This window comes from Mus caroli, unplaced genomic scaffold, assembly GCF_978045245.1.
Source record: "Mus caroli unplaced genomic scaffold, Mus_caroli_1 scaffold_2, whole genome shotgun sequence".
NCBI classification, from domain to species: Eukaryota; Metazoa; Chordata; class Mammalia; order Rodentia; family Muridae; genus Mus; species Mus caroli.
The window spans coordinates 142,618,114-142,643,669 of NW_028227257.1; the positions used below are offsets into that span (position 1 = coordinate 142,618,114).

At 40.7% G+C, this 25,556-nt stretch overlaps 1 protein-coding gene across 7 annotated transcripts in view; it reads left to right on the top strand.

Moving 5' to 3' along the window:
* The window catches only part of Dennd1a (DENN domain containing 1A), a 500,745-nt gene that overhangs the window by 10,610 nt on the left and 464,579 nt on the right, over window positions 1-25,556 (top strand). For 3 of the 7 annotated variants that reach the window (XM_085834969.1, XM_085834968.1, XM_085834966.1), the window contains exon 2: window positions 952-1,040. Coding sequence is in view for 2 of the 7 variants with exons in the window: in XM_029474576.2 (XP_029330436.1) it covers window positions 4,035-4,051 (17 nt within the window). In the remaining 5 variants the exon portion in view is untranslated. Of the gene's footprint in view, window positions 1-951; window positions 1,041-3,883; window positions 4,052-25,556 lie in introns of those variants that run through there. The other 4 variants (XM_029474576.2, XM_085834967.1, XM_029474570.2 and 1 more) reach the window with 2 other exon arrangements.

Genomic DNA, 25,556 nt, shown 5'->3' on the forward strand with positions numbered 1-25,556 from the left:
AGGGAAACCTCAGATGGCATTCCTCAGGCACCATCCACCTTTTCCTTGAGGCAAGGTCTAGAACTTATATAGCTCTAGGGAACAGCCTCTTTCTGCCTTTCCAGTACTGGGATTACATGTACATAACTATGCCTGACTCCCGCCCCCCCCCCCCCCGCCCCCAAACATGGATTCTGGAAATCAAACTCAGGTTCTCATGCTTGCAAAGAGAACTAATTGAACTCTCTTCACAATCCTTATTATGCTTACTATTATTAATAATTAACAAATGTGAGGGCTAGGGATATACTAGGACTAGAGTGCTTACAAGCACAGGGCCCTAAGTTTATCTCCCAGCAATGCAAACAAAGGAAGATAAACATTAAGCTGTGCTAAGAGTTTGTACATACTAGTTGCCAATATTTTTTGGGTGCTTACTACATGCTAGTCTTAATTTAATTTTCATGTTCACTATAGGATATTATCATCACTCACATTTTAGAAAGAACTGAGATAGAACTTGTCCAAGCTCACATATGTTCTAAGAGGTAGATGTGAGATTCGAACCCAGGCAGCGTGGTTCCAGGTCCTGCAGTGTTAGATCCTACATTACCATCTGTCTTATGATTTCAGCTCCTCCTCATCCCCTCTTCCCATTTTACAGAGGAGGAAGTGGAAACAGACTATTGCCCAATCTTTTGGTTAAATTCACAGTGCGGCAACCGGCATTACAGACCAGACTCCTACTCCCACTCTATGTTCTTTCCCTGGACCACCCTGCTGTCTAGAGGCCACCTGGGCAGATACATAAGCCCCACCCTTTGCCTCCCCTTCCAACATACAACACACATATATACACACACGCAACCACCCAGTAGGCATTCAGACATTTTTGTGGCCAGGCTGGCTACAACCTTCTTTGAAAAGCAGCCAGCTTTTGCCCTCCACCAAATAACTTTGTTTTATTTATAGTCTCCTGCACAGAGCTTTTGAACTGACTGCTCATTCCAGAGAAGATCTTGATAACAACTGCTCCTTGGAGAGGTTTCATAGAAAACAAGGTGAGTAAACACATGGAGCCCTTGCCTGTCTAGCAGAACATTGCTCCTGGGGGTGTTTATAAGTCTGTGTTGGTGTCTGGGTGCAAACACTTTGAATTCAAAATGGCAGTTTGGACATTTCATTTTTTTTTTTTTTTTTTTTGAATTCAAAAAGGTTCACCCTTTACCTTCAACAACCTCAAGGCATAGACAAAAGGGAGATGGTGTTTTTATCCAGGAGGTAACTCCCAAATAGGAGTTTTTCTACTATTCATTGTATTTTCTTTGCTCCCTGCCTGGCTGTTAGCCTAGGATGTTACTGTAGTGACTGAGATGAGTAGGGGGGGGGGCACTTTATGGATTTATAAAGATTACAATGGTGGAAGGGATGAACAACATTTCCGAAGAGAAAATTGAAAGAGGCAAGGAAGAAAGAGAAAAGGTCCAGGACCAAAAGGGACCCGCAGGCTGGTAGCGTCTTCTAGTACTAGTGTCCAAAAGTACCACCTCAAGAGTGTCTAGGTCTATCATGTGACTGGAATTATTAACACTGATGTTGACCCCCTTGGCTTCACTTGCTGTCACTGGTATCACCTGGGGAATATGCCTCAATTTCCTCTTTGCCAGTGGAAGGAAAATTTCCAGGACCACCATGAGGATTGGCATGAGCCAGGCCTGGGGAATACTATGCCTAATTCATAGAGGGCATGCACTTGTGCCTTCACTAAATGGATCTGTCATTATTGCTTCTGTGGTGGCCTCTAGGCCTAGAAGACATGAAACTGCCGTTCATGAAAGTGAGTCTCTCTGGGGTCTGGTAGGGACAGGTAGCAGGTTGATATTCCTGGCTCTCAAATATTTCCTTTTTTGTTAATTTCTGCCAGGGACTGTTGTGATCAGAGGAGGTTTCAGTATTGGAGTCCTCATAATGACCAATAAAGGAAGGAGGGGCCCTTGCTGAGCCACCCTTCAGTACCTCTATTAGTCCTGCTTTCCGTGTGATGAAATATCTGATTAAAGTAAGTGAAGCAAGCCAAGGGCAGGTGTGGTGGCACATGCCTTTCAGGCCAGCAGCACTCAAGAAACAGAGGCAGGCATGTCTCTGTTTTTGTCTGAGCCAACCAAGGCTGGGTAGCTGGATAGTGAGGCTTTGTCGCAAAAACAAAACAAACAAAACAAAAACAAAAACAAAAATACCCAACCCAACCCAACCAAACCAACCCAAACAAAAACAAAAACCCCCAACCAAACAAAAAAACCTCCCAAAATAAAAAAAAAAACAACGTAGGGTTTAATTTGGCTCACAGTTTGAGGGTACAGTACAGTTTAACATGGTAGAAGGAGAAGACATGGCAGCAGAAAAGTGAGGCTGCTAGTCACAATGACTGAATCCAGTCAGAAAGCACAGAGAGAGATGAATGCTGCCTTCCCTGTTCTTTTAAACCAGCCCATGGAAGAGGCCACCCTCCTGAATTAAACTAATCTAGAAACTCCCTCAGATATTTCCAGAATTTTCTCACCTAGGTGATTGGTTGTAGAATCTGGTCCTCACAGCAAAATAATCACCATCTTCACATGGCTGTGCCTGCTTGCAGAAGGTTATCAGGAGCAGGCCTGTTGGCTGTTAACAGTTTCTCAGAGGAGACTCCACCCGGTTCTCCCAGCCCTTTGTATGCAATCTACTCTAATTGCACATTCCTCTGGGCCCAGGGAGGTGCTGGAGCACGCAGATTGTAGTAGATTATAGGAGGTTAACTAAAGAAAACTGTATATATGTCTACAGGAAGCTTTCAGTCATAGAAGGGTAGGTTTGTTTTTTTTGTTGTTGTTGTTGTTGCTTTTTTTTTTGGTTTTTCCAGACAGGGTTTAACTGTGTAGCCCTGGCTCTCTTGGAACTAGTTCTGTAAACCAGGCTGGCCTCAAATTCACAGAGATCCACTAGCCTCCACTACCCAAATGCTGGGATTTAAGAGCCATGGGGTGTGTGTGTGGGGGGGGGGGGAGGGACGGTGTGCACTTTCCAGTGCAGCTGCTTTGGAGTCACCCACACTCCTGTAAGCAACCCCCACTCACATGCTTTCTAAGAAAGTCCAATAAAGTCATTGGTTCCACAGGTTAAACATCTGGACTAACTCATCCTCAGCACCTGGCATGCAGTTCTATGATACCCCATTTCCTGGGATGGGCCGGCTTTTCTCCCAAGCTCCTACTTATGGAGGTATTAAAAAACCAAAACCAAAACCAACAAACAAACAAAAAACCAACTCTTTAAAGCTAAACCTCCATGGTCTGTGAACTTCATTTTTCAAATTCGGGAAAACAGAACCCTGAAGCCTGACTCAGTGAAACTGGAGTCATAGTGAGTTCCTGAGTTAAAGCACGTGAGAGGGGAGGACAACTGTTTCCCTCCAATTCAGAAACCCCCGAATTTTAGCCTGTCAAAAATTCTCCACTTGAGGAGTGGACTAAGGTTTCTTTAGTGGCCTCTGGGGACACGATGGAAGTTCCTTCAGGTCGCTTTGGGTGGATTTTGATGAAAAGCAGTGGGACAAAGGTCTCTGGGTCTCTTCTCAGAGAAGAGTCTCTTTGTCCCTGGGTCTCTTCTCAGAGAAGCCACAGACCTTTCAGGTAGACCACTGTCCTGCTGTGCGCTTCCCGCCACCCCCCACCGGCCAGCCTCACGCGAGTGGACTACACTTCCCAGCAGCCCCCGCGGTCAGCGGCGCGGGCGGGAGGGGGCGGCGGTGTGAGAGACGGAGGGGGCGGCGCGCGCCGGGTACGCGCGCCGGCGACCATGGCGCTCGCCCGGCTGGAGCGAGTACTTTAACCCCGGGAGGCGACCGCAGCTGCGGCGGCCGGGGAGCGAGCCTCGAGCGGGCGGGCCCCTGCCTGAGGGAAGGGAGGAAGGGGCGGGGAGAGCGCCTGAGGGAGGCCTGTCGGCCGCGGGCGGGCGGGCAGTGCAGTGCAGCGCAGCGCCGAGCGGGGCCCGCGGGTCCATGAGGAGGCCCCGGGACCATGGGCTCCAGGATCAAGTGAGTGCGGCCGGGCGGAGCCGGGCGCGGGGGAGGCGAGGCTGGGCTAGAGCTGCAGGCCGTGGGCCGCGCTTGGGGGACTTGTTGCCCGGACCGGAGGGGCGCCCCGCGTGGAGGCGTCAAGCGGGGAGGGGGACGGTTACCATGGCGATGAGGGAAGGCTCGGGGACGGGGTGCGCGCGGGGTGGAGGGGCGCGGATGATCAGATGCCCCCTCCTCACCTGAGGGCGGGAACTGCTGACGCGGTGGCTCCCTAGGCGGGATGTACAGAGCCCCAGAAAACTGTCAGACAGCTGCTGGGAGAGGGGAGGTCTCCGGAAGCAAGTCCTCATAAGGGTGTGTTTGGGGGCGACCCCGAGAGTTGGCAGGTCCTGAGAGGTTGCAGCCTGTCTGCGTGAGGCCTGTAATCATTCCCGAAGTGGTGTGAGGTTCTTAGAGGGAGGGGGCTTCTGGGACATTTAAGGCCTGGATGGCCTGCACAGGAAGGCGCTTTGCCTTTGCTGTCTCTTCCTCTTATCTGAGTCTGCACACAAGCCAGGGCCAAAGGCTATGAAGGAAGACACCTTTAGCTGTCAGGAGCACCTGATTTTGAAAAGGTTTTGCAATCCAGTCAGGCACATTCCCTTACTCCTTCTTAATTTGCTTGGAGCCCCTGGTTGAAGCTTCGTTTTCTCGTGAAAATGCTGATACTTGTAACTTCAGTACCCACCGAAACATTAGAAGTTGTCTTTGGGAAGTACAACTTTTCTGTGGTCCAATTTGGGTGTTGCCTTGGTCTCTATCTCCCCTCCCAGCTAAGACCACTTCTGGCCACTCCCTTCCTCAGCCCTAGGATTCAGATGCTCTCTCTCTCTCTCTCTCTCTCTCTCTCTCTCTCTAATCATTAGCAAATGCTCACTTTTTCTCTATGACTAATAGAATTGCTTAAGGACATTGAAAAACAAAGTTGACAGCATAGACTTTTCTGGAAAGCAGCATTCATAAGACACCATAAACCCTCTTATAGGAAAGTCCGTGGAATGTGATTATTTCAGCATTTTGAGAATTGTACTAGGGAAGTTTGAAAGAGGAAGGGCCTCAAGGGCAAAAAATCTAATAATTATTCAAACATTGCATCGCACGTCCAAGTGATGCACATGCGGTGTGACCCGTGCTTGCCCAGCTGTTCAGTCTCTTCAGCGGTTAGAATTCTCATTTACAAAAGGTGTCTTGTAAGTTTTGCAGAAATCCTGTGACACCTGCTGAATGACATTAGAAAAGATTGCTCATGAAAATGGATGTGGAAGCATAAGAAGACCTTTATTTTATTTTTATAGAAAAGGGAGGAGGGGGTTAGAATATAACACAAGAGTTTGAGAATCTGGGGAGGTAAAGTGATTTAGTTTGTGAACTATTGGGATTAAAAAAGGAGTTCCAGGCTAAATTCTACCCTTCAGGTAAGAGTTGTGAACTTGGACTTTCAACAGCATGTAGAAACACTTTCTGGAAGTCACCTCAGAGTTGCAGAGAAAGCACTAGGATGTGTCTTACCTTTCTTGTTCCAGAGAAGTTCAGAGACTTGCTGGACTGGAGGCATCAAGTATTCGAGTGAACATTAAAATAGAACAAGTTCAGATGACTAGCTATTATGTGTTCTCACTCTTGACAGTAGCAGGTTGACAAGTTTGTTTTGTAAGTGTGTTTGGTGAAATGCATCACTGTACTATCTGAGCACTTGAGTAAGGGAATTTACCAAAGCATGAAATTGCATTAAGTGTGAAATTAGTATGAAGAATGGCCTTATTAATCTTCAAACTAGACTGCTCAGTGGTTAAAAGAAAAAAGAAAAAGGTCTGGGAAATATGTTAGTCTGTGGTAAGATTGAAAGAGAATATGAAAATAGGAGTTATGAAAATTAGTTGTGACTATAGCAAGTGTTAATTGTGCAGTTTCTGTCCATAGCTAGGAGTATGGATGGACAGGAGGTAAGGGAATAATCAATTTAGGTACTGCCCTTATCATTGGAGAAAATGGCTTTGGTTGCTACTGGCCATTCTGTCAGGGAGAACAGAAGGTGGTCAGGGTATTTACTTGGCTGAAGAGAAAGCTAAGTGTGCAGGCCCCTTTGAGTAAGTAGGTAGTAGGTTGTTGGGGGGCAGACTGAGCATTCTCTAGACCCTTCTTTCTTTTGCTTATCTTTGATGTCTTGTGCCATTATAAGGGCAATGTAGATCAGTTCTGGGTTCAAATTCCAGCTCTTTCTCATGCTATGTGCTTTTTGTTTGTTTGTTTTTGTTTGTTTTTTCTGAGACAGGGTTTCTCTGTATAGCCCTGGCTGTCCTGGAACTCACTCTGTAGATCAGATTGGCCTCTAACACAGAAATCCGCCTGCCTCTGCCATCCAAGTGCTGGGATTAAAGTGTCCCGGCTCTCATGCTATGAAACAGTGTATCCAAACAGTGAATCTGGATTTTCCTAAGGTAGAAGGGGCCTGAAGGATTGTTATGAGCATTTAACACAGGATCAATGTGATTGCCAGGCCCATATTAGCAACTTAGTGTTTTATATTTTCTTGTCAAACGATTAAAGAATATCTGATGTATTTTATGCCAGAAATGTCAGAGAAAGGCATACATGTTTCAGGTAACAGAGAACAAGGTTTTAAGGGCCAAGGGTTAAGATTGATTTAATACTGTCACAATATTAAAAAATAAAAATTGATTAAAAAAACAATACTGTGTGTAATTGTGAAGCTGGTGTCTGCAGTATGATGAGTGATAAAATGTGTATTATTAGATTCAGGAGGTGATTTCCCATTTGTTCAGGGTGGGAAGCTGGGGCTACTGGAGCAGTGTCTGTGCTGGCACCATGGTAATGTTTAATGTGAATCATTTTCTAAAACACAACTGTCCACTGGTACTACTTATTAATTGCAGTTTTCACTTGAGAGAGCAGGAGTCCACACATTTAACGTCAGATAGATGTTAGTTCCCTACCAGCCCTCTGCACCCCCATCCTAGGTCAGGTGCCTCTCTGTTTTTGTAATCATATTAGGATGGTAGTGCTAAGTTTTGTTCCTCAGTTTGCTTATATTAAGTGAGACACAAACTTCTTGAGAGCAAGGACTATCAGATTTGCTTTTTAGTTCCCTGTGAACTGGTTCATGATTGTCTAGGAAGAATTTATGAGCTGTGTTTAATAGATAGAATCTGAATTAAGATGCTTAGACATTAAATTCTCAGATTGAAATGTATATAGAATTAAAAAGAGCAATTCGCTATTAGAACTCTTAAAAGTTTTTGTATTTAATAAGTGTAAGGCAGATTGGGCAGAACATTACTAATTTTTACTGACAAGAGTTTGTTTAGTATGTGTTCATTTTAAATAATGACACATTGTTTTGAATCAAAGCAAATATCTAGGTGACAAAGGAAAGAAGTCACCCATATTCAGGTGATTCACTGGAAATGTAAACACTCAGCCCAAGCAGAGATTGTCTAGCGGCATAAAAGGAGTGGTGCTGAGTGACATCTTGGACAGGTATATTTTAATCTTATTTAGTGTTTCAGTGATCCCCGTGGAGTGGAATGTGGTTAATATGAGGCAATTTAACTGATAATGCAGATGCACAGCAGGAAACCATGAGGCAGTTTAATATTGCTTGTGGTGACATCCTAGAAATTGCTTCCAGGCACCAAGTCCAGGAAGTGGGCTATAAGTAATGGAAGGAAGTGTTCTAAGTGAGTTTGAAGAGACCTGACATTAATGGATTCTGAGAAAAGCATAATTTGAGATTTGAAGGCATAGGAACAGGGTAGGCCAACAGCTTTGGCCTTGTGGTGGTCTGCATTAGCCCTTATGCTATTCTGCTGTCCCCATCAGATCGACCTTGAGGTTGGTATTGGAGGAATCCATTAATTCATTTACTCTCTTACTATACAACCAGGAAGTGTCAAGCACACATTAAGCATTTAATAAATGTTAGCTGTTAACAGTTATAGTAGTACTTACTGTGTCTGACAGTGTGCCAAGTACTAGAGGTACAAAAATGAAAAAAATTTCTTTTGCCCTAAGGCTTTCTAAAGTAGTAGGCACAAGTACAAAATATATGTACACTGCCTCTTCCTCTTCTCCCTCAAACCCTAGGCATAATTGAACATAATTACTATGGTATCAGGGCTACCAGTAATGACTAGGTGGTGAGACTGGGTGTGGAAAGAAGTGTCAAGAGACGGTGGCTTTGGGTAGAGAATGCTTTAGTTGCAAGGAGTAGGGCCCTAAAGGGGTAAGGGTGGTGGTGGTAGCTGTGATATCAACCAAGATGGTACATATGAGGACAGGCCTATTAGGGAAATAAAAATATTACTTAAATGTGAGGAACCGTGTTAGCATCTGGGATTATAGTGTGTGTGTGTGTGGTGACATATGGTTCTGTTTGTTTGTGCTTTGAGTATTCTGTGTATTTCTGGCTGTCCTGTTCTGTAGACCAGGCTGGCTTTGAACTCACAGAAATCTGCCTACCTCTGCTTCTGGAGTGCTGAGATTAAAGGCATGTGCCACCATGCCTGGCAGGTAGATGGATCTTGTTTTGTGGTACTAGCAGACTGGTGGGTCTGATAGGTAAATTGAGTAAATTCACATAAAGTAATGTGAATGTGTTGAAAAGCAATCCAGATGCTGAGTAAGGACAATGCCAAGTGGCTGTCCTATTTTGGATAAAGTGGTGGGGGAATAACCTTACTGTAGAGATGATGTTTGAACGTAGAATTAAAGGATGAAGAGGTATTAGTCATAAGTTTGGGCAAGAAATTATTTCAAGCAGAGGGTAAAGCAAGAGAACCCTGGGGAAGATTTTAGAAGCTGATGATGTAAAAAGGGGTTTAGGTGAGGTCAGAATGAGAGCATGATTAATACTATCACACTTATTAATTTATTTTTGAGACAGGATCTCTTTGTGTACTCCTGACTGGCCTGGAACTCTTTGTAGGTCAGCCTGGTTGTGAACTCATAGACGTCCACATGCATCTGCATTCTGGTGCTGGGAATAAAAGTGTGCAGCACTCTAGGTCTTATAAAATCTTTTAAACTAAATGTTTTTTTTTTTTTTAAGTATGTCTATCGAGTCATGAGTAAACACCATGCTATAATTATGCAGCATTCTATTATCATAGAAAGAAACAGTCACTCCTCATTCTTTCACACTCTTCCAACCCTAGGTAATCAATCTAATTTCATTTACTATAGATTTACTTGTTCTGGGCATTTCATATACATGAAATAATACCTAAGCCTTTGTGTATATAGCTACTTTTCCTTTGTATAATTGTTTCCAGGATTATTGTAGTTTCTTTGTGGGTAAAATTTCTCTTATTTGTTTGTTTGATTTTTGTTTTGAAACAGGATTTCTCTTGTAGCTCTGACTGACCTGGAACTTCCTCTGTAGACAAGCTGGAACTCACATAAATCCACCTGCCTCTGCCTCTGCCTCTGGAGTGCTGGGATTGAAGGTGTACGTCACCACTGCCTGGATTTTAACTATCTATCTATCTATCTATTTATTTATTTATATTTCAACACAGAATTTCTCTGTGTAGCCTTTGCTGTAACTCTGTAGACCAGGCTATCCTGTGGCTCATATTCCATTGTGTACATGTGTCACATTTTACTCCTTCTTTCATCAGTTATTAGGTGTTTTGTTTAATTTTCCTTTTTCACTGCTAAAATGTTAATATGAACATCTAGTATGAGCCTGTGCTTCATCTCTTCTGAGTATTTATACTTCAGTAGAATTGCTAGGTTTTATTTGATAACTCTTAAGATAATTTTCCAAAGCAGTTGTGCCACCTAATGTAAATTGGTATCTCCGTGTGGCTCTGATTTAATCCAGATTAAATCTGTAGAAAACATAGGGTCAAGGCAGAAAAGATAGGTTTCTCAGAAGAGGCTGAGGCTTGAACTGAAAGAAAGGGAAGACTTGGAGAAAGACTTGGGGGTCCTTAAAGGAAGAGTAATGGAAATCCTATGGCTTTAAAGTGGACATGAACCCATCTCATTGTTGTCAAGCATAGAGAAACAACCTTGCTTCTTTTTAAAAGGTGAACAGCTTGTTTGCTTTCTTCCTTACATCCTTCCTTCCTTCCTCACTAGGAGTTGAGATGTGACTTTTCTTGTGCTTTCCCCCTCTAATGCCCCTCCCCTTTCCAGTACAGTGCTTCCATCTCAGCCCCAGTAGATGTTAGAAGGACCTGGAATGGTGAAAGATAAAGTCTTCTCAGAGATTGGGCTTTCTATTACTAGAGCCTGGAGTCAGCCTGTTGAATTTTTATGAATTTTTGAACAGTGTGTTTGTATTATTCTGTGCTTCCAGTCTGAGCTGTTACAGTCAGGAAGGTTGAAACAGGGAAGATAAATGTTTTTATTCAGGCTGTTAAATCTGAATGAGTTCCTGGCTGGAATGCTGGTTGCAGTTTCAAAGGTTAACCTTTTTTTTTTTTTTTCATGGCCCTTGGAGAATTAATCCCTGGATTTGCAACATCCTTTTTGCTTAGGAGAACTTTGTTGGAACTTGGAAAGATGAATAAGGAAGAAACAACCAACCAACCAGTCAGAGTTGATCTCTGCTACTCTTACTGAATTTATTCATTCCAGGCACAGGCACAGTGCCACACAGGACATTTTGAATAAGAACTGATGGATCTGATACACAATAAAACACTATAGTAGCTTTTCTGATGGTCAAATATTACCCAACAACACATTTCTCCAGAATAAATTTCCATTATGCATTTAACTATTGAGAAGAAACTAGATTCTTTCTTTTCTTTTGTTTTTGTTTTTTTGAGTCGGGGTTTCTATATGTAGTCATGGCTGTCCCTGGAACTCATTTTAATTTTGTAGACCTTGAACTCAGTTGAGGTCCACCTGCCTCTGCCTCCTGAGTGCTGAGATTAAAGGTGTGTGCCACTACCACTGAATACCAGATTTTTTAAAAAAAGCACGTTCCAAATAAAAGCAAGAAAGAATTACGTTCAGGATGTATTTGTTCCTGTTGAAAAGACAGGTGTCATTCCAAGAATTTGTCTGCTAGGTTATATTCCATTTAGTTAAATACACATCAGCAGCTGTCGTGAGCAATGGCATTCCAGACTTTGCAAAAGTCAGAGGGAGATAAAAAGCATAGCTGAAATACAGGAAGGACATGATTTTCACACACACACACACACACACACACACGGACAAGGACACACACAGACATAGATTACAGGATGTGAACTTGGAAAAAAATAGGCTTGTGCAATTGAATTCAGTGAGCACTGCAATGGGATCTTGCTGGGGCTTTTAAGTAGACTACTAGCAGCAGCAGATTAGAGTGCAGTGGCCAAACAGTGGCATCCCTGGGTTGTGCAAGGTGATCCATTGAAACATGGAGAAAAGACTTAGTTTAATGATAACTTTAAGGACTTCTGTACTTTCTAATTTATTGATGTAACTATGAACCATTAGAGTTTATATGGATATGTGTAAAGTGTGTTGCTTAGTTTTTACTGACAGGAATGTGTGTGGGAAAAGGAATGCTGAAGGATTGTGGAAGGAACTATGCAATAGTTTATATTGCAGGAGATGAAGGCCTGATCTGAGGTTTTGGTAGTGGAAAGAAAAGGATGGGTTTCAGAGAAATTTTAGGTAGATGTGACAGGAGGTTGTGGACTCTAGAAATGAGTGAAGATGATCTAGTAAACTTAGCTAAGTTATGTTTTAAATAAGATGTTCATAAGGTGAGGATCAGTGTGCGATGTATTTACATTTGGGAGAAGGTGTTTTGGTCTGCAGTGAGAAAGGAAGGATTTTTGTTTGTTTGTTTTGTTTTTCAGTTTTTTTTTTTTTTTTTTTTTTAATGTGTGACCCTGGCTGTACTGGAGCTCATTCTGCAGATCAGGCTGGCCTTGAACAGAGATTCATCTACCTCTGTTTCCCTGGTGCTGGGGTTAAAGGTGCTCACCACTACCATCTGGGAAAGGGAAAGAACTTTTAAGAGCCCCATGGTGAAGCATGAGCTCTGCTAGACAAGTAAGACTTAAAGTGGGCAAGAAGGAAATCTATCCATGGCAATTTTAGAAAGAGAAAGCAACAGAAAGAAACAGTTTTTGAACTTGTTAGCCATAGGAAAGGGTTCCTGGATGTTGCATTGATATTGCTTAGGCCTTGTGAATAAACAGACAGAAGGAAATTGGTCTAGAGTAAGTGCTGTTTGAGTCCTAGCTGAGCTTGTACTTCAGGGTGTGAGTGAGGCTGGAATAAGGGGTATAGTGCTGAAGCAGCAACCCCTTCCCCAAATGTGTATATGACATAACCAGCTTGTATACTGTCTCCCAAATTCTGAGTCTCTCTTCTAACTCCTCCCCCCTGGTGTGTGTGTGTGTGTGTATGTGTATAAGTGTATAATTTGTAAAAGAAAGTGAATATGTCATGTAAAGGGCTGTGAAGATCAAAAGATGTCTGTAGCCCTCAGCAGAGATGTAATTATCTAGATAGCTATCAGGAGTATTGATTGTTGAGGAAAAAGCATGCTGACATGGAAAATCTGAAGTTTAAAATGGTTGAAAGAAAGCAAATATATATATATATATATATATGTATATGTATATCAATCAATGTATTTTTTTTTGAAAAACATATTTGCTTTAGTTAGTGAGACAGTTAAGATATATTTTCCTGGATTTATTTGAAGCCCTGAGATCTGCTATCTGCAAACCATTCTTCTTCTGTTAGCTGGGGAAGTCAGATGAACATTTAAATAATCAGAATTGCAACACTTTAGAACATTTTATGTTCTCATAAATACTGGGCATTTTTATTCCATTTTCTAAAAGACATCAATAATTTATATTTTAGCTGGTATCAATGTTCAGTCATTTCCCATGGTACTTATATTTCCAATATATAACCATTTAAAAAATGGTTATATATTGGAAAATAAACATTTGTAAAATAGTACAACATAATGAGCTCCCAAATCACTCTCATTACTCAGTTTCAACCCATTAATTTATAGCTTTAGTTTCATTAATAGGTAATGGTTTATAATTCCCTCTGCCACCTTCTAGTGTCCTGGATTATTCTGAATCAAATTCCAAATGACGAATTTCATTCTTAAATATTTCCCTGTCCCTGGAAGATCTGAAAGATCTTTTTTTTTTTTTTTTTAAGATTTATTTATTTATTATATGTAAGTACACTGTAGCTGTCTTCAGACACTCCAGAAGAGGGAGTCAGATCTTGTTATGGATGGTTGTGAGCCACCATGTGGTTGCTGGGATTTGAACTAAGGACCTTTGGAAGAGCAGTCGGGTGCTCTTACCTGCTGAGCCATCTCACCAGCCCCTGAAAGATCTTTTTAAACAATAATGCCACACCTAAAATATCTATAAGAGTTCTTTAGTATTATTAAATACCTATTCAGCATTTCATGATTTTTTTGGCTTAAAATGTTTGGTTTATTAGGAGTTTGTGTGTGATGTATGGGTACATCATGGGTGATACGACATGTGTGTGTAAGTCAGAGGACAACTTTGTAGAGTTGGTTTTCTCCTTGCATCTGTGGGTTCTAGGAATAGAACTCAATGCTCAGGCTTGTTCAGATAGCAAGCACCTTCATTTACTGTTCTATCTTGACCATCTCCCCATTTAAAGAAAAAAACAGATTTGTTTGAATACACTGATGTTATTACACTGTATCTGGTTGGTATCTCATAAATCTTTTTTTCCTTTTTGCAATTTCTTTTTGTTTTTGTTTTTTGTTTTTTGTTTTTTTGTTTTTTTGGATTTTTGAGACAGGGTTTCTCTGTGTAGCCCTGGCTGTTCTGGAACTCACTCTGTAGACCAGGCTGGCCTTGAACTCAGAAATTCGCCTGCCTCTGCCTCCCAAGTGCTGGGACTAAAGGCGTGTGCCACTACGCCCAGCTATGTTTTTATTTTTTATGAGATAGCCCTAGCTATCTTAGAATTGACTATGTAGACTAGGCTGGCCCTGAGTTCATAGAGATCTGCCTGCCTCTGCTTCTCAAGTGCTAAGATTTGAGGTGTATGCCACCATTCCTGGCTCTGCAATTTAGTTCTTACCGAAAAATTAACTATTGGTTCTATGTAATTTCCATTAAATCCTCATGGTTTATTTGATATGTTCCTGTATCTTTTATATTTCCTATAACTTGGTAATTAGAATGAGATGTTTGATGAAATTCAAGTTTCTTTTCTTGGCAAAAATACATACGTGGCAATGGGCTTCTACCAGGTGGCACATGGTAGGTTTCTGGTTCACTCTCCTGGTTTAACTGGCTGGAGTGGTCAAATACCATAGTTTGTTTCTGTTATATCTTCTTCTGTTAGTTGGACTGCTTGAATGCTTCTATCAAGAAAACCATTTCCATATCAACCTTTCAATGCCATAACATATAGTTCTCACCAGAAATACAGGATGGATGTTTGCTTTCCTTTAGGAATCTTCATACAGATTCTTTGAATTTTCAGAAGGCAATTTTTTTATTGGGGGGGGAGTGTCACTTTAAATGCACTTATGTAATTGTAATTGGCCCGCCAAGCTATCACAGTTATTATCCTTGCTGATGTTGAATTTGTCCCTTTTTTTGTTTATTTATTGGGAGTTTCAAGTAAATGCTTGAAGTCCTTTTGACAGGGTCCTAGGAGTTTCTGAGAGTTTTTTGCTTTTGTCATAAGATGTTCTAGGGTAATTTTAAGTGTTTCTTGCTCCAGACCTGTATTCTCTTGGGAGTTCTACCTACTTATGGCGGAAAATGGCCTTAGTAATCTTGATTTGGGCTTTAGGAGTTTAATTTTTCATGTGGGAAGGCTTGCTATTGTGTCAGTTGTTATTTCTAGGGTTTTCCAGAAGTCAAAACTAGGAGAAAGACATACAGACAGACAGACAGACAGAAGGTATGTGTACTTAAAGATGAACTATAATATTCTGGGCATGGTGCTGTATACTTTTTAAAAAGCCCAGCTCTTGAGAGGCTGAAACAAAAGACTTTTTGAGTTTCTGGCTAGTCTGAGCTACATAGTGAAGCCTGCCTTGACAATAGAAGTGTGAATTGTTTGCTATGCTCATATCAATCTTTCCCAGTTCCAGATTCAGCAGGTTTTTTGTTTGTTTGTTTGTTTTACCTTCATCACCCTTACAGCTCAGTCTCCCACACTGTGCTCAAAGACTTAATTTCTCACAAGTCTTTGACTTTTTCCATAATGCCCAGGCTATTCAGCAGCACCAGCTTTGCCTCCAGCAGCTGGACTGCTGAAACTATTTATTATTATTTTAATACTATTTATTATTGTTGTGCATGTGTCCATGGGCTTGTGTGCCACAATGTTCATGTGGAGGTCAGAAGACAACTTTGTGGAGTTTGAGCTCATCTTCTACCTTTATGTGGGTTCCAGGAACTGAACCCAGGTGGCCAGGCTTACAAATCATGTACTTTTACCTGCTGAGCCATCTCTCTTGGAACTGGCATTACAAGTGGTTGTAAACTGCCCAGTATTGGTGTTGGGAACTGAACTTGAGTCCTATGAAGCTTGTTAACTGCTCTTAATCACTGTGCTATCTCTGGACTATTATTTATTATTATAGATTTATGCTTATTCCCCTCCCGCTTGCCCACCCAGGAAGGGAGAGGGAGAGAGAAAAAGTAAACGAAAGTGAGGTAGTCAAGTCTCATGGTGCATATATGGAGGTCAGAAAAAAGCTCTTGGGAATTGGTTCACTCCTTTTACCTTGTTTTTCAGTAGGGTCTCTAGTCCTTTCTGCCACTGCACTGTATAGGTAAGCTTTCAGCCAATGCAGTTGAGGCCTCCTGTTTCACTATACTGAGTACTGGGGCTAGGATTACAAATGCAGCCACCGTTTAGTTTTTTATATAGGTAGCTTAGGAAGTACTATTACCCACTGAGTCATCTTGAAGACCCATTATTATTTAATTTGGTAGGTTTTTGTTTGTTTTGGTCCATGGTTGTTATAAAGAATGTATAGTCAAATTACTTCTTTGTGGTTGTGTCACCAACTTGAAATATAGTTGGCTTTAAACAGTTTTAATCTTTTGGGGAGTTGCTTTTTTACATTTTTTAAAGTATAAGTATAATTTTATTAGAGTTTAAAAGAACAACCCTAGGGCAGGCAAGCTGTAAATCTTAGCACCCGCCCAAGGAGGAATATGGAGAAGACATCCACATAGAGGAAATGGGAGATAGATAGCTTCAGAGAAAAAGAGAAATCAAGAGGTTACGGCCAGTACTGCAAAGAAAAAGAGAAAAAGAAGAGAAACAGAAAGTAAAGCTTCTGAGTTAGAAAGGTGGGCAGACCTAACAGAGCTATATGCTGCAGCTCTATAAGGAACTGCTGGGATTGCTTTTAAAAGACAATTGAACTTGTTTTTATCATCACATATAATATAGCTTCAAAGATAAAGTTGCAGAAGAGGTACAGTCTTAAAAGTATCCTTGCTCTGTTCCCCTTTGCTTCTCCTCTCCATAGGTAACTAGTTCGATTTTAGACTTTTATTTGTCATTCCACTAAAAGTAGATACAAAAGGCAAGCATGATGTATATTCATGCATTTTCATGCCAGGCCTTCAAGTGAGTAGTAGTAGCATTCTGCTTTTGATTTTTTTCTCTTCCTGTAAAGAGATGGCTCTTAGCAGTGCGTAGAAACCACCCTTCCTTCTCTATAAACAGCATAGTATTCCCTTAAGTAGGTGGACCGTGGTTTATTCACTCTGTCTCAAAAGATGGGTGCTTAAGTTACAAATGTTGCGGAATTAAATACTCTTGAGTACAATATGTATATTGTACTTTTTAGGATGGAATAGTGGGTCAAATGAAAGTTTAGGGCTGATGGTATTATATAGTTCATTGGTAAAACTTGGGTAGCATGCCCAAAACTTTTGGTTTGATCTCCAGTGCTGGGAGAAAAACAGTAAGTCAATTTAGTAATTTTGCTAGATGTTCTTCTCCGTATGATTTGTGTTAGCTCACACGATCACAGGAAAGTGCTGTTAAGCTTATAGCTTTGTCAACACAATGTATTTGTCACACATTAAAAGGCATTTTGATTGGGCTGGGTATATAACTCAGTAGAGTGCTTGCCTGGTATGGGTTTGATCCTCAGCATGGCACAGAACAGGTGCTCTGATGTGTATCTTTAATCCTAGTACTAAATAGATTAAGGCTGGAAGATCAGAAGTTCAAGGTCATCTTCTGCTATATAGTGAGTTGGAGTCTTTTTTTTTTTTTTTTTGGTTTTTTGAGACAGGGTTTCTCTGTATAGCCCTGGCTGTCCTGGAACTCACTTTGTAGACCAGGCTGGCCTCGAACTCAGAAATCCGCCTGCCTCTGCCTCCCGAGTGCTGGGATTAAAGGTGTGCGCCACCACGCCCGGCGAGTTGGAGTCTTGTTGGGACAACCTGAGAATGTCTAAAAAATTTTTTTTAATTTATTTTTTTAATTAGGTATTTTCTTCATTTACATTTCAAATACTATCCCAAAAGTCCCCCAGACCCACCCCCCGACTCCCCTACTCACTCACTCCCATTTCTTGCCCCTGGCGTTCCCCCGTACTGAGGCATATAAAGTTTGCAAGTCCAAGGGGCCTCTCTTCCCAATGATGGCTTACTAGGCCATCTTCTGATACATATGCAGCTAGAGACATGGGCTCTGGGGGTACTGGTTAGTTCATATTGTTGTTCCACCTATAGGGTTGCAGACCCCTTTAGCTCCTTGGGTACTTTCTCTAGCTCCTCCATTGGGGGCCCTGTGATCCATCCAATAGCTGACTGTGAGCATCCACTTCTGTGTTTGCCAGGCCCTGGCATAGCCTCACAAGAGACAGCTATATCAGGGTCCTTTCAGCAAAATCTTGCTGGTGTATGCAATTAAAGTTTTTTAAAATCAGTTTTAAGTACACAAAATCAAATCTTTTATAAGTTCATAAAGAACAAGCCCTTTACCCTGCTCTTTTCCAGTCCTATTTGGAGATAAACTCTGTTAACCAATTCTATTTTTAGTTGTGTTGATTCACCCCTAACCCTAGATAAATCTGTCTGTTAATTAATCTTAGACAGTAACTACTGATTCCCTAAGATGAAAATTGAGTGCCTTTATAGTGCCTCTTTGTATTTTGTTTTCCTTCCTTCCTAACTTTTTCCTTCCTTTCCTTCCTTCTTCCCTTTTCCCTCCTTCCTTTTTCTTTTAAAGATTTATTTATTTATTATATGTAAATACACTGTTGCTATCTTCAGACACACCAGAAGAGGGCATCAGATCCCATTACAGATGGTTGTGAGCCACCATGTGGTTGCTGGGATTTGAACTCAGGACCTCTGGAAGAACGGCCAGTGCTCTTAACTGCTGAGCCATCTCTCCAGCCCTCTTTCTTCTTTTCTTTTCTCTTCTCTATTTTTCTTTTTTCTTTTCTTCTTTTGTCCTAAGAATTGAACCGAGAATCTTCAGGAACCATATCATCCCAGCCTTTGTCTGCTGTTTTCTATATTATGTTAATTTTGCTATTGGGTAATTATACTTAAAACCTCTTTATTGTTTCTGAATCTTTTTTTTTTTTTTTGATTTAGTAATTTGTAAGGCAGGGAGAAGTATTTCCCAGGCTTACTGGTCTATATTCTGTAAGCTAGACTTATACTTTATGTGATAACTTGATTTTTAAAATGTATTTATTTATTTTAGAGTTTTGAGACAGGATTTCACTTATATAGCCCAGATTGGCCTTGTATTTATCATCCTCCTGCCTCATGAGTGTTGAAATCATAGGAATGTGCCATTATTTAAGTTTTGATGTATGACCAGAGCCAAGTTTTCAATGCTTCATCTCTGTTTTAACTCTAGAAATATAATGTTTGTTGTGAATATTCAAAAATAAGAATTTAATTCTATTAGGGCATATAGGGCATTAGGATAATTTTTTTTTTCCTATTTGGAGAAGAATGTTAACATTAGGGCCTAGTGAACTTTTTTTTTTTACAGTTCATCCAGAATTTAACATTATCTTAATTCTACCTTTATTATTAGCTTCATGTCTATATTTAAACAGTTTTGCATTTATTTGTGCAAGACAGTAAAGTCTGCCATTTCTTTGGAGATCTTTGTTTCCTAAAATAGTATTCTTTTTCTTCCTTTCCTCTTCCTGGATTTTCTAGTTCACCTTTTTCTGTTTTCTTTTCTTTTCTCCTTACATTATTTGCTTTTATCATATCCTTTTTAACTCAAACATGAAATGGTTCTTGAGTGCGTCTGGGCATAGTAGTGCACACTTTTAATGTCAGCACTCCAGAGGCATAGCCTGTTCTGTTTCAGAAAGAGAGAGAGAGAGAGAGAGAGAGAGAGAGAGAGAGAGAGAGAGAGAGAGAGAGAGACAGACAGACAGACAGAGAGAGACAGAGAGAAACAGAGAGAGACAGAGATTGATTGATTGATTTTTGGAAGTTCCTCCCTTTGCCTTCTAGGGTCCCCTCCCCTGCTCTCTCTTTCAGTCTGTATTGCAATCCTGGCAGGCCTTTGTTACTTCTTTACTGAGTTGATTCCATTATCTCCTAGTCCCTGGGCTATCATTTTTTTGGTTTAATTTGTCTACTGGAACACAAGTTCAAGTTGTAGGAAACACTGCAAAAGCAAGCCTGTAGGAGTGCTTAAAAAGTAAACTGAGTTCTTGACAACAGCTATCAAATGCCTTTATTCTCAACCTTGATTAGTAATTTATATGGGCATGGATGTTTAGGGTGGCAGAATTTCCCCTCAACTTTACCTTTGGGGATGTAGAGTACTTGCAAGGTACCCAGCACCACACACACACACACAAATAAGAATGTCAGGAGATATGGGCCATAGGGGAAGGAAGGGTATAAAGCAATTGAGATTTCCTGGAGCAAATGACTGTGTTGATTTGGGTTATGTTAAGTGTTATGCTACTGTCCATGGGGGAATTTTTAGAGTTAAAAGTTTTGGGGCCCATGTTCACTCAGTTGTGATATTGAGGTGGGGACCTAGCTGCTTCCAGAGCAGAGCCAACAGAGGAATGTCTGAATGAAGTACTCAATTAAAAAGAAACAATTTCTATCTGAAAAACAAACAAAAAAAGTTGGACCTGAAGCTCATGAGCAGGATGAGAACTGTGCTGGTAGTTTTATATGAGTTTGACACAAGCTAAAATCACCTGAGAGGAGGGAGCCTCAATTGAGAAATGCTTCTGTAAGATCATGCTGTAGGCAAGCTGTTAGGGCATTTTTCTAATTAGTGATTGGTAGAGGAGGGCCTGGTCCATGGTGGATGGTGCCATCCCTGGGCTGGTGTTTCAGGGTTCTATAAGAAAGCAGGCTGAGCAGATCAAGTGGAGGAAGCCAGTAAGCAGCACTTCACCATGGCTTTTGTACCAGTTCCTGCCTCCAGGTTCCTGCCCTGTTTGAGTTCCTCTTCGTGCCTTCCTTGGATGATGAACTATGGCATGGAAGTATAAGCCTCCCTAATTTGCTTTTGGTCATGTTTGATCACAGCAATAGAAACCCAAACAGGAACTGAAGATAGTTTGGGAATCAGTTTTCCGGTGATGGGTAGGGAACCAAAGGGACTTTAGGACTCTTTAATTGGCAGATAGAGGGGTGGGAGGAAGGGCAAACTTGTTATATATAGAGGACATCTTAAAAGACATCATGTCTTTTATTTTTTTAGTTTTTCTAGACAGGGTTTCTCTGTGTCGTTCTGGCTGTCCTGGAATTCTTTCTGTGGATCAGGCTGGCCTCAAACTCAGATCTGTCTTTCTCTGCCTCCTGAGTGCTGAGATTAAAGAATTGTGCCATTAGGGCTGGAGAGCTGGCTCAGTGGTTAAGAGCACTGACTGCTTTTCCAGAGGTCCTGAGTTCAATTCCCAGCTACCATTTGGAGCCTCACAATCATCTGTAATGGAATCTGATGTCCTCTTCTGGTGTATCTGAAGAAAGCGACAGTGTACTCATATAAAATCAATCAATCAATCAATTAATCTTTAAAAAAGAAAAGAATTGTGCCATAATGCCTGGCTGATGTTGACTTTTTAAAACATTTATAGTATTTATGTGTGTTGTATGTGTGCATGTGCACTTGCCGGGGTTATGTATAGTGGTCAGAGGTCAGATTTTCTAGATTTTTCTTCTTTCATTATGTAGGTTTTGGAGATCAAACTCAAGTAAGTCATTAATTAGGCTTATCATAAAATGTCTTTATCTACTGAGTCATCTCACTATCTTTGGGTTTCATTTATTTATATATTAGAGACAGGGTATCACTTTGTAGCTCAGTTAGACCTGGAATTTACTTTGTAGACTAGTCTGGCCTCAGACTCAAAGAGATCCACCTGCCTCTGCTTTGAAAGTTCTGGGATTAAAGGTGTGCGTCTTAATATATAACCCTGGGTTTTGTTTTTAAGAACATTAAATTAGGAATCTATACACAATTTTAACTCCTTCTATTTGTGTTAGTCATAGTTCCATATGACTTAACCTTAAATCATTTGGTTTTAGCAATTCTCTTTGGGATTATAAATATGTCTTTTGTTTTTGTTTTGGATTGTGTTATGCTGTATCTGTGCAGTAAATACTGGGGATTAACAGAGAATGGTGATCTAGAACATGCTCATCCAGGTTATTTTGATTGTTGTGACCAGAATATAAAACCCAGCCACTTGTCCACTCATCACTGAAAGTTACTTCTGTCTACCTGTCTGCTGGTTGGCACTACAGGGTGTGTAGTTAGAGTCTGGAATTAAGGAGGAGGAAATTTATGGTGTCCTGGTGGCCTACTTCTTAGTATTTTCTCAGGTAAATTGGACTGACCTTCTACCTTGGTCTGACTTCTTCATAGGAAAAGTTTCACATTGCACAGGCAAGAACAATTTAGCAGAATATAAGTTGGAAATTATTAGTTCAGTGGTGCTTAAGCATGCTCAGGTGGTGGAATATTTCAGCGTCATGGTATTCTGTGGAATGCTATGAAATATTTATACTTTAAACTTCAAACTACATTTTCTCTCTAAATGAGATGCTATTTTATATTGTATTTCAGAATAGAGAGGAACAGGTGAGGATGGGTTAGGAACAACTTATAGTAAGAAAAATTTAAATTATCTTACCTTATTTTAAAATGCAAATTGGAAAAGGGCCATTTTGGACCCTAATCTATCTTTAAAACCTCCAGCACTTCTGGAAAGTTTATTGGAGAATCGTTAAATTAATTGACTGTGGGAGAGGGACAAGAAGCTGGAATAAATGAAGACAGACCACACCTTCCTATTGGTAAGCTATTAAATGCTGTTCTCTGAGCACAACTGCCATTATCATTTTCACCAGAAGCATCTGTGACTACTCAAGAGTGCCTCTTGAGCTTGGGCATATTGACCCTGTCTCATAGGAGGGGTTAGGTCAGACCCTCACCTGAGAAGTCTCTGCCAGCTTTATATATACTTCAATTCTACCTACATGTGGTCTTGTGGTCTCATGAGATGCCAGCCTATATAGAGGGTAGAAGATTAACTGAAGTAAAGAATCCATGCATCTAAGGAGAAGTCGTTATCCATGCTGGGTTGAGACCCATATTGGTATGGCTGCTTTCAAGTCACCCATGTTCTGTAAGAAAGCCCAGAAAATTTACTGGTTCCCAAAGTTGGACTTTGGTAGACTTGTATACCTATTGTTGGTCCCCTATCTCAGGGGGTATCAGCATTTGTTTATTTCTTTCCATAGAAACTAATAAGTGAGAAGGAAGAACTGGCCTTGATCCAGAGGGATAGATTTGGTTGAGTGTAAGTGATGATATTCTAGGAAAGATCTACAACATACAGTTAGAAAATAGTTTAGGGCCTGCCACATAGTAAGGCTGTTAATAAATGTTGGCTGCCACTGTTGTGCCACTGTTCTTGGGTAGAGAGGTAGATATTTAGAAATTATTGGCATGGGTAAAAGAGCTGAATTTGTGAGAATTATTTTAAGACTGAGTAGAGCAAAGTGAGGTTCAAGGTTTGAATCGAGGGTAAGGGACAGATTTTAGTAGTCTGTGTGCTTAATGGAAGTAGGAATCTAACAAGGGTAACTTAGTTTCATGGTGGGTTGTTGATGTCCTTTGAGGAGATAGTTTTGATGGTAGGTGCTCATTTATTTACTAAATCAATGCAGAAAGCATTGTCTTTGATACCCCCTCCCTGTTTATCCCCTCTGCTATTCTAAACTACTGCTAAATTTAATTTTAAAAAGATTTATTTTCATATGTATGTATGTATGTATGTATGTATGTATCCACTGAGGCCAGAAGAGGACATTGGATCCTCTGGAGCTGGAGGTGGTTGTAAGCTGCCCAATATAGATGCTGGGAACTGAAGTCCAGTTTTCTTGTAAGGTCAGCAAGTATTCTTAACCTGGGCTATCTCTTCAGCCTCAAATTTACATTAAGTAAATACAAAATGTAAGTATAAGAGAATAATTTGGGCCATATCAAAAATAAAATCTTTTGCTTTTCAAAATATGCCATTAAAATAATGAAAAGAACAAACAGATTTCTAAAAATCTCACATATTTTCTTAGCTCTTACAATTTTTACTGCTTCCTTCATATATAACTTGTGTTGGCTATGACTTGCTAAGATCAACAATCCAAGATCTGAATAGACATAATTAAGGGAGCACATTATGGCAAATAAGCACATGAAAAACTTCTCAGTATCACTGTTCATTAGGAAAATGCCAATTAAAAGTTCAGTGAGAGAGTGTGCATACTCCTGATATGATGACATAATTGAAGAAGGACTGACAATCTCATTAGTGAAGATGTAGCAGACAATGAACCCTAATATGGTTCACTACATTCAGAGGTGAGATCTGGAGTTGAACTTCCAACTGTGCTCTTTCCTCAGCCCTCAGTTTTGGTCATGGCAGACAGTGTTGGATGTTTTTTAGCCCTGTTCAACGGTACCCTCATGCATCCTCTTGTCTGTACCTATAGTCTGTGAGTCGAACGTGGGAGAAGAGGATGCATTTCCTCTCCTTGGAGAGAAGGTCCTCCTCTGCAAGACCTGTTTCTCTCCTCTGCGTGCATTGTAGTTAGCTGGCCTCACAGTTTTGGGGCTGATTTGATTTCATCTTGTGGATAATGGAGAAAGAGTGGCTAGTTCACTACTGCTTCATTGGACTGAGTTGAAGTCGTCTACCCCAGACAGTCTGCTACTGTTTACTTTCTAGGTTTTATGAATTTTACCCTGGTCTTACTGATGTATAGCTGCGGGCACAGGGTGGGATGTGCCTATGACATTTACCTGAAACACAAGTATATTAATTCCTTTTAAAAAATCTTGCAATGTAGTCATTGGACTGTCCCAGGATGTGACTATGTTGTTCTGGAAAATGCTCATCTACTTCCCAACAAACAACTATGGGAAGGTGGGAACCTGGGAAGGTCGATAAGACATTTAAAGCAGTTGTTGGTTGTTCACCATGCCTTTCTCCCCTTGGGAATAGTGATAAATCTTATGCTACATGAACCTTTTTGCCAGCCCTCCCCCCCCTTCCTTCAGGTAGGCTTTTACTAAGTTGTCCAAACTGGCCTCCAGTTCCCAGATCTTCCTGCCTCAGCTTTTTAAGGCATGCAATGCCATACTCTGTCCCTTTCGTGGCTTTTATTTTTATGCTTTCTCATTCTGAGCCCTATTTAATATAATTTCTTCAGATTCACTAATTCTCTCTGACTGCATCTTTTCTGTAGCCATTTGGTTGAAACATATTTTTTTTTGAGTTATTCTACTTTGAGAAGCATTTTGTTTTGGTTTTATTTGGTTATGTCATAGTTTATTACTCTTTGCTCATTTCAGTCTCTTATTTCTTTAAGCTAACTAAACATCCCATTTCCATATCCAGCTCTTGCATCAGCTGTTCTTAACCCTTTGGGTTTGAACAACCCTTTTACAGGGGTCACCTAAGACCATCAGTAAACACAGACATTTACATTACAATTTATAACTAACAAAATTATAGTTATGAAGTAGCAACAAAAGTAATTTTATTGCAGGGAGTCACCACAACATGAAGAACTGTATTAAAGGAACACAGCATTGGGAAGGTCTTGGGTGAGTCTAAATCCAGTCAAACTGACAGTGAAAATTAACCATTACCACCTTAGGTTGAATCTTAGTTTTGCTGGTATTCCTGGAGCCTCATCAGAGGAGGAGAATGAAGCTTGCCTTGGATTGAATAACATCTGCTAGCTAGTTAGTTAGGTTTTTTTTGTTTGTTTGTTTGTTTTTTGTTTTTTTTCCTGGTCAACTTGACCCAAGCTAGAATCATCTTGAAAGCAGAAACCATAACTGAGAAAATGCTTCCCTCAACTTGGCCTGTAGGCAAGCCAGCTAGCAGTATTCCTCTGTGGACTCTGTTTCAGTTTCTGTCTCTAGATTCCTGCCTTGAGTTCTTGCTTTGACTTCTCTTCAAGCTATAAGAAGA